Consider the following 8855-nt stretch of genomic DNA (forward strand, 5'->3'; position numbering starts at 1 on the left):
AATGAAGCACACACACACACACACACACACACACACACACTCACACACTCAGGCATCATCTGTGTGTCTGATTATTAAATACCACGTCAGCTCGCTGCTTTAGCCTGAACGTGATGATTACTTCTGTTTCCAACCTCAATAAACGTCCGTCTTTGACGTTAAAGCGCCTCCAGTGGCGGCGGGGGGTCGCCAATCTCTGGCACCTTTAATTGGAAGGTGGCGGCTGACAGATTAGCAGCTCCTGCTCCAGATTAATGATAATCTTTAGCATAAACATAAACCTGACTCTTGATGTGTGACACTTGCAGCTCGATCAGCACCACTGCAGCAAACTTGTCTGACCAGTGGGAGCTCGGCCTCTGTGTTTACATGTGCTGCAAACACACATCCTCACACACACACACACACACGCACAGTCTCTCTCCTCGGCTCTCACACTCTGACATTTCGCAGACGTGCCGGGAAACCCACTGCGAGCAGAAAATGAGCACATGGCAGACTGGTGCTGCTGAATGTACCGACCGAGGCGCTCCCAGAAGAGCCATTTAGCTTCCCGAGGATAACGCGGCGCGGATGCCTCTCTGACTGTCAAAAGAGATGCGTTTGCTCACATCCAGCGGGAGACGGTTTACACTCTGAATTCAGAGCACGATACTTGTTCTTTTGTCGGTCTTAATTATTCGGTGAGACTTTAAAGAGGGAGCAGAGAGAGCCGGGCACAGACCAGTCCATCAGGTTCTGCTCTGACAGGCTCAATGTCTTCCCCTAATGGAGCATACCCAGGCAACACAAACACAAATGAGCCGTTACTTCTTCTCCTGCATTACAGCTGTATTCATCATCCCGGGTTTAATCATTACAGCGGCTCTGTGAGCAGAGGAAGCCTGAGCAAACACGCCGCTGAAGGAAATGAGGATTCAGAGTGAGCGGAAAGTTGAGGAATCAATTTTCAGAAAGACGACTTGGCTCTCATCACAAACACAAACAGAGCTGGTTTCTCTTTCAGGCTCATTAAGAGACGAGCGCTGCGCTAGGCCTCCACGCAGGTGACTTCATCGTCCTGTCTGTAAACACCAGATCGCTTTCTGCAAAAACTGAAATCTGAGCAAGTGTTTTCGTCTTATTTTCAGCAGAAAATGTCTTTTTAGACTCAATCTGAGCCAAATTCAATTCAAATTCAAGCCAAATGAGGTCCGAATTGCTGTAACAAGTAAAACAAGACAGCTTTCACTTAAAATAAGATTTCACTTTTTTGCTGTACACTTCAAAAAACTGAAATCAAACCAAGTTTTAGTCTGATATCAGTAAAAAATGCCTTTACACTTAATTTTTCTTATTTAAAGATACGTCAAACAAAAAAGAAAAAAGAAAAGAGGGCTGGATTTTTTGGGGAATCTAAAAAAAAATAAAAACCTTCCCCTCGTTTGCCCTTTATCTTGCTTAAACTGAGACATTTTCCTGGACGTGTCAGGTGAATGTGGCCAAACACAAGTCTATTCTGACAGTTTTACAAGGAAGAAGACATAAAAACCTGTTTGGATTTCAGTTTTTGCAGGAATAAATCTTGCTTCCTGCATAAACAGGAGGACAAGTTAAAGATCCAATGTGCAGCAACAAACCTGCACTGTAAAAACTGACGTTGAATCAAGTTTTCAGAATATTGTGGACGAAAAGTTGTTTTATGTCAAGATAAACAAAGACAAAAATAACATTTAAATTGTTCATGTAGATTTCTAACCTCACTGGTGTTTTATTTTTTCTCTTTACACTGCAAAAAACGGAAACCTTATCAAGTGTTTTTGTCTTATTTCAGTAACAATCGTTTGTTATACTCCATATGAGCCACATTCACCTGACCAGTCCAGAAAAATGTCTTGTTTCAAGTTATTCAAAGACAAAAATGAGGTCTGAATTTCTTGTCAATGGAACAAGAAAAATATCAAAAAATATTTGAAACCAGATTAAGTTTTTTTACAAGTAACTTTTCTGTTTTTCCTATTGGCTGATTTTTTTCCCCTTGAAACAAAACATTTTCTCTGGACTTTTCAGAAGAATGGGGCTCAAACCGAGTCTAAGAAGAAAACATTTGCAAACACTTGGTTAGATGTCAGTTTTTGCAGTGCTGCTTTGATTGAGCACATGCGACTTTAAAGTCTGTCTTCCTATTTTCTCATGAACGTAAAAACTGTTGGTGCTCCAAAAAGCGAGATTTCCTTTTAGAGAGGGGTTGTGCACTGCAAAAAAATGAAGTCAAAGCATGTCTTTGTCTTAAATTTGGTATAAATTGTTGTTCAAGACTTGATCTGAGCCACATTTACCTGCACAAGTGCAGAAAAGTCTGGAAAACTACTGTTTTTTTGTATTGGTGCATTATCCAAAATAAAGGAATTTAAAAAACAAACTCAAATTGTTACATTTTTTTCTACCTTTTAGAGACAATTAAAGCGTCATTCTGACCTTCTAATATCTTAAACTAAAACATCTCTCATTTAAAGTTTAAATAAGTGTAATACTATAATTTTACTCAAATGACACAAACACACGGTTGGACGTCAGTTTTTACAGTGTAGGTTTGCTCCAACACACAAGACCTTACACTCTGTGCTCCCATTTCTGCAAGAAAACAAAAACTGTTTTAACAAATACGCAAGATTTCCTCTTGGAGAAGGGCTGTGCACTGCAAAAACTGAACTTTAAACTAATACTTGTGACGTATTCCCAGTAAAAGTTGTCATATAAGACTTTATATGAGCCACATTCTCCCAACAAGATCAGAAAAAAGTCTCATTTCTAGATTTTAAAAGACACAAATCTACTTTAAACTGCTTTAAAGGAACTCCAAAACAAATTATTTTAGATGTTTTTACTAATTACAAGCAATTCAATTTGAAAGAAATCTTAACCTGAGACATTTTTTTTGACTTGTTTGGTAAATAAAGCTCATATGAAGTCTAATGTGACATTTTTACTTAAATGAGACAACCACTCGTTCAGATGTCATTTTTTACAGTGCATGCTACATCCAGCACATAACTGTGAAAACAAAAAGGGCTTTGATTTGCAAAACTAAGCAAATGCATGTGCAAAAAGGAAGATACACTCTAAGAAAAGGGCTGTACACTGCAAAAAGTGACGCTTTGCATTAATTTAGTGCAGGTTTGTTGCAGCATGTTTGACTTTTAACCCTGTTTTCCCGACTTTGCAAGAAAGAAATAACAGCTGTAGCTCTGAAAAAACAATATTTACTAAAAGAGAAGATCCTTTTTCTCTTTTTTTTATTTTAAGTTAAAATTGTCTTTATGCCTTAATTTGAAAAATCAGTTTTACTAAAATTAAGACCCTAAAACCATGTTTGTGTTTCACTTTGTGCAGTGTGCTCTCAGCTTTCCTTCCTCGCCTGTTTGTAGATGGTTTGTGTGCAGGTATGCATGAGTGTGTGTGTGTGTTTCCTAATGCTGTCCAGCCTTCGTATCAGTTAGAAAGTGTTTTTATTATTTGAAGAGTCGACATTTTTCCTTCACTTTTGCTTCTTTCCATCACGTTCATCGAATAATATCATAGAAATGTCACAATACTGAATCCAGAACGACGAAAAAACAAGAGACGAGAATCAGGACAGTTTGTACGACACACAGATACTCAGCACGACACACATCAGGACGTCACTTTGAAGAGTTCAGTTATAAAAATAAAAAGGTAAAAACATGGTGCTGCTCAGAGTGTGTGTGAGTGTGTGTGTGTGTGTGGAAGCCGTGGATGTTTCTGAAGCTGCACACAGAGCTCCTCCTCCCCCAGCAGTCTCAGCTCGAGCGGTAAGAAGCTCATGCACGACGTCGATGGATTCACAGTCGATGTAAAAAGCAGGAAACAAAGTATGTACAGGACGCCGGGGTCCATCATACGTATCCGCGCGCGTCCCGCCGGCACAGGATCTTCTTGAACGACCTCCTGAAGTCGTTGTTGAAGATGGTGTAGATGATGGGGTTCAGCGCGCTGTTGCAGTAGCCGAACCAGAAGAAGAACTTGAAGAGCGTGTCGGGCACCGGGCACGTCTCGCACAGCGTCATCAGCATGTAGGTGAAGAAGAAGGGGAACCAGCAAACCACGAAGACGCCGATCACCACCGCCAGGACGAAGGTGAAGCGCTTCTCGCGGTTCTGCCGCCCCTTCCAGCGGCTGCCCTTCGTGCTCGGCTCGCGTTTCTGCGCGTCGGTGTTCCCCGGTTTGACCTGGCTCAGCTTGGCTTTCTCTCGCGCCGACTTCTTCTTGATGGAGCACGGCGTGTTCACTTTGTGATCCGAGGACGACGAGTCGTCCAGGTCCACCCCGTTCGCCTCGCCCTTCTCCTCCTCGGGGCCTCCATCGCCACCTTCCTCTCTCAGCTCGATATCCCGCTCGCCGTTCAGCTTCTCTGCCTCGCCGTTCTCCTTCCGGGCACAAACGGCAATAGCGACCGTTTTTGGTGTCTCCTTCCGCTTCCTGTCTCCCGGCGGCGCTCGTGTCCTCTTTTTGGCGATCTGGTAGATCCGTACGTAAACCAGCACCATGATGACGCACGGGAGGAAGAAGGAGCCGATGCAGGAGGAGATGACGTACCACTTGTCGGTGTTGATCTTACACACGGGTTCCTCCTCGCTGTTCTCCTTCTCCATGGTGATCAGAGGCGGGAACGAGATCACCGCCGCGATGATCCACACGATGAAGATGATGCACTTGATCCGCCTCGGCGTCCTCTTCAGGTTGTACTGGATGGCCTGTGTGATGGACCAGTAGCGGTCCAGGCTGATGGCGCACAGGTGAGCGATGGAGGCGGTGCAGAAGAGAACATCCAGCGCCAGGTAGATCTCGCACCACACCTCGCCAAAGTACCAGTATCCCATCAGCTCATTGGCTAAAGAGAAAGGCATGACAAGTGTCGCCACCAAGATGTCCGCTGATGCCAGAGACACCAGGAATAAGTTCTGCGGCGCCCTGAGGGCCCGGCTCGTAAACACGGCGATGACCACCAGCACGTTTCCAAACACGGTGAGCAGGATCATGATCCCCACCAGCACGGTGAGCGGCAGCGAGACCTGCAGGCTGTAGGAGGCCGCGCCTGGGAGAGTCCGGTTGGTGTTGTTGTCAAACCCCATCAGAGCTGATTGGCCCACTTTCTGCATGAGTTCACCCGAGGTTATCAGATACCATCACCAGGAGGCGGCGGGCTGGGCTCACAGCGGGGACTGGAGGGGCAGCCGCTCAGGCTTTCCTGGGTTTTTCTCTTTCATCATGAGCTGCTCCTCCAGGATCTGATCCGTCCTGAGGCTGTCAGTTCATCTGAAACACGAGCAGCGACAGAACAATCAGAGCTTCCTCCTCCTCTGCTCAAACACCAGCTCAGTTTTTATCACTTTCTCCTCTTTTCCTCTTTTCTCTCCTGGAATAATCTTACCTGAACGCAGAGACGCAGCCTCTCTGGTGCCAGAGACGCACGGGCGTTGAACAAGCAGCCGGAGTGTAACTTCTGAGCGCAGATCAATGAGCAGCAGAGCAGATCCATGTGGCGGATGAAGCGTGAAGTCTCCCCTGCGTGTCTCCCCTCGCTCTGATCCCTGTGCTGCATGTATCCAGCACAGTGTCGGACCTAATAGAGCGCTAATCGTGTTATATCCCGCGCTGCCGAGCTGCTGTCTGTCTGCGCGTGGAGCCTCTCTCCCCTCAGTGTGAACCAGAGCGACACTCCCTCCCTTTATACCGCGCACGCTGCAAAAAATGTCCCGCCTTCACCTGCGCCGCTGAGCTCGCCGCGCGTAAATCCAGCGTGTCCACACACCCCGCTGCACGTGCACGATGAAGCCAGCGCCACACGTTCCAAACCAGCGCGTGCCAAACACATCAAAGCTACAATCCACGTCACATTAAAGTCGAATAACCGCCCTGCGCGCGCGGCTGCCGCCTCGGACCGGCAGGAGAGTGCTCGCGTAATTGCATCAGAGTGCTGCTGATGTTCGTCCCTGTGCATGTTTCACTCCTAATGACCGTAAGAGGAGGCAATTAGCGCGGAGGAAGGTTTATTTGTGCAGCACCTTCGGAAAGCAAAGTGCTCTATGTAAGGCTGAGGAATTAGCATAATTAAAGGAGGAATTAAATAAATAAGAAACACAAGAGGAAGGCTTTTACAGAGGGTTCATGTTTGGATGCTTTCACAGGAAAGAGGGAAAGGTTAAAGAAAACCTGGTTTTAACTCTCCTATCTTTCTTTCTCTGAGCTCACTTTTTGCAGTGCAGCAGCTACACACGTTGCCTAGCAGCAGCCAGAGCCACACCACGTGGAAACCGACAGATGCGTTTTATTACTCCCCTCAAACTCAATTTATTTATCCTCCTCTGAACGTCCACCCAGGAGGGAGTCCCAGAGCTCTGTCAGGGGGGTAGGTGGAGCAGGGGGTGGGGGGGGCAGACCTCAGACTGACTCCAGAGGACGGGGACACAGGAAGGTACCTGCTCTTTCTTCATGTGTGGTCTCAGCACGGCCTGTAGGGTCTGTGACGTCACTCGTTGCTTCTGGAGTTGATGGACTCCTTTAAAGGGGACATATCACACTGATCCCTGATTTAATACTTACATATAATATAATAAATTTGAAAACAAGACCTTTCACCCCCTGAATGTTCAAAAAATGAGATGTTGTATTTTTTCTGATATCCTAGAACGAGATTTGATGCCTCTGAAAATAGGTCATTGCCATTTGGCCGCGAGATTTCGCCCTTGGTGACGACACGAGGATCCTTTCTTTTTATTGGAGTAATCTGATAAAGCAGCTCCTCCTCTGTGATGTCAGTTAGTCACACAACCGCCACCGAAGGATACACCCACCAAGAGCCGACTGACTGAGTGCTGGATGCAGGGACTCTGCTCTGCTGAGCAGCTCGGCTTTACATGGTGAATTAGCAGTTAAAACGCTGTAGTTTTAGCAGACGTGGTAATACTATTTTATGGTCACATCTTCACCACAGTATGAGCGTGACTCCAATCCAGAAGGTGGCGCTGCAGTCCACTTCTGACACTACCACAAGTGATACACCTCCCAGTAACCGTTTCCTTTGATTACCTACAAATTTCTTCATAGTCGGTCTAAAACAACTAATGTTTTAAAAACCATGGATTATCCTCTTGCTTTACTTTTGCTTTCTGAAACTGAAGGCCAGCGAAGAATACAACCAAAAGACCCAACAGGACAGTCAGACTACACGTAAAAGCCCAAGTTAAAAAAAAAATGCTGATAAACTGTTAAAGAAAGAATTTAGTTTCAACACTTAAACAAGCTTGAGGGGTGCCATCCATCCATCCATCCATCCATCCAACCATCCATCCATCCATCTTCCACCGCTTATCTGGGTTCAGGTCAACAATGCCATCAGTGAAGATCAGTGGCCCCTGTCCCAGACCATCTCTGCTAGCTCCTCCAGGGGGGATACCGAGGTGTTCCCGGGTCAGCTGAGAGATATAATCTCTCCATCGTGTCCTGGGTCTACCCCAGGGTCTCCTCCTAGCTGGACATGCCCAAACACCTCCCCAAGGAGGCGTCAGGGATGCCTGAACCACCTCCAGGAGCAGGGGCTCACTCTGAGGTGATACAGAAAATAAAAAACACTGATCTTTCAGATTATTTGGGTGATGGTTGGATTATGTTTTTGGTGCTAGCGGTGCTAGGTAATTAGCCTTTGCTAGACCACAGGATTGGCAGAGGATCCATCACGGCTCAAACCATCTCAGGCAAACTAGAAGCCCTCCATTGATAAGTCTCTATCCATTCATGTTGGGCTTTAAAACCTCAAACCTGTTGACTCCTGGTCTGGCTCCTAAAGTCTGTTTGATGTGGGAAGACCAAGAACTCCTTGGTCTGTGACTGAAAACGATCTGTGTACACATCTCTGAGGCGGCCTAACCCATACATCGGGACAAGCCAAAACAGATAATTCATATCTAAAAGGTCTCATCATCAATTTTTTTTAATCGAGGGATTATTATTAATGATTATGACAGAATTTTTATGACCCAGTCCGTCACAATGATGGACAATAAAAATATCGAGCCCAATGTCTGCTCCTGAGCCTTCTATGTTTCATATTGTTGATGGACAAACACACCGGCATGAGGCCCTGACACAGCTCGGCTCAATCTGCATCTTAAAGGTCCCATATTCTGCAAAAATCACTTCATTAAGTCTTTTAGTGAAATTTGTGGGTCTTTGTCTTTCCACCCAGCCCACAAAATGTGATATTTAATGACCAAACCTGTTCTTAGTAGAGCTTGTGAATGTAAAATCCTGACCTAAAACCAGCTGTTTGGAATTTGGGGATTTGCAGATATCAGCGATTCCCTTTTTTGACCAATCAGGAGCAAGTCTGACCTGATTGGTCCACCGGAGCAGATACCCCCTCCCGCCCACTCCTCTTCCCACTGCAGCGGGGAGGAGAATGCCAAAGTTGAAGAGCCATCACTGCTCTGTTTTTGGCTGTAAACAGCCACATAGCTCCATGCTCAAGCTTCCCATCTCAGAAGAAGACAGACTAAGTGTCTAGAGTTCATTTATCAGGAAATGTTCCAGCTACACTCAGTAAAACTGAGCATGTGTGTGCTCATCACTTCACGGCCGACTGCTTTTCCAACTTTGGACAGTCCAACAGAGGGCTAGCCAATAGACTGGTCCTGAATCCAGGCGCATTACCAACCATCCTCCAACAAACCTGGGACCCTGGAAATGTGAGTATTTTAAATGCTGTGTGCTGTGGAGCAGATGGAAGAGCTTTTCCTCAGTGTCCCCCCTGTCTCTGTGTTAGCTTCAGGATGCTAACTTTAGCTGCAGTTCGCCTG

At 45.8% G+C, this 8855-nt stretch overlaps 1 protein-coding gene across 1 annotated transcript; it reads right to left on the minus strand.

Moving 5' to 3' along the window:
- Positions 1-1395: 1395 nt before the first annotated feature.
- Positions 1396-5860, minus strand: adra2a (adrenoceptor alpha 2A). The gene is made up of 2 exons (XM_074682417.1): positions 5432-5860; positions 1396-5316 (listed from the first exon to the last, which is right to left on the minus strand). The coding sequence occupies exon 2, from the start codon at positions 5157-5159 to the stop codon at positions 3897-3899; it is 1263 nt and encodes a 420-aa protein (XP_074538518.1). The 5' UTR covers positions 5160-5316; positions 5432-5860; the 3' UTR covers positions 1396-3896.
- Positions 5861-8855: the final 2995 nt, after the last annotated feature.

Source organism: Halichoeres trimaculatus, unplaced genomic scaffold (assembly GCF_033239565.1).
Source record: "Halichoeres trimaculatus isolate MK-OKI-2021-1 unplaced genomic scaffold, fHalTri1.1 fHalTri1_scaffold_2, whole genome shotgun sequence".
Lineage (NCBI taxonomy): Eukaryota > Metazoa > Chordata > Actinopteri > Labriformes > Labridae > Halichoeres > Halichoeres trimaculatus.

Excerpts from the sequence above, each read along its gene's own strand:
- adra2a (XM_074682417.1), bottom strand. The coding sequence starts at position 5,159 with ATGCAGAAAGTGGGCCAATCAGCTCTGATGGGGTTTGACAACAACACC.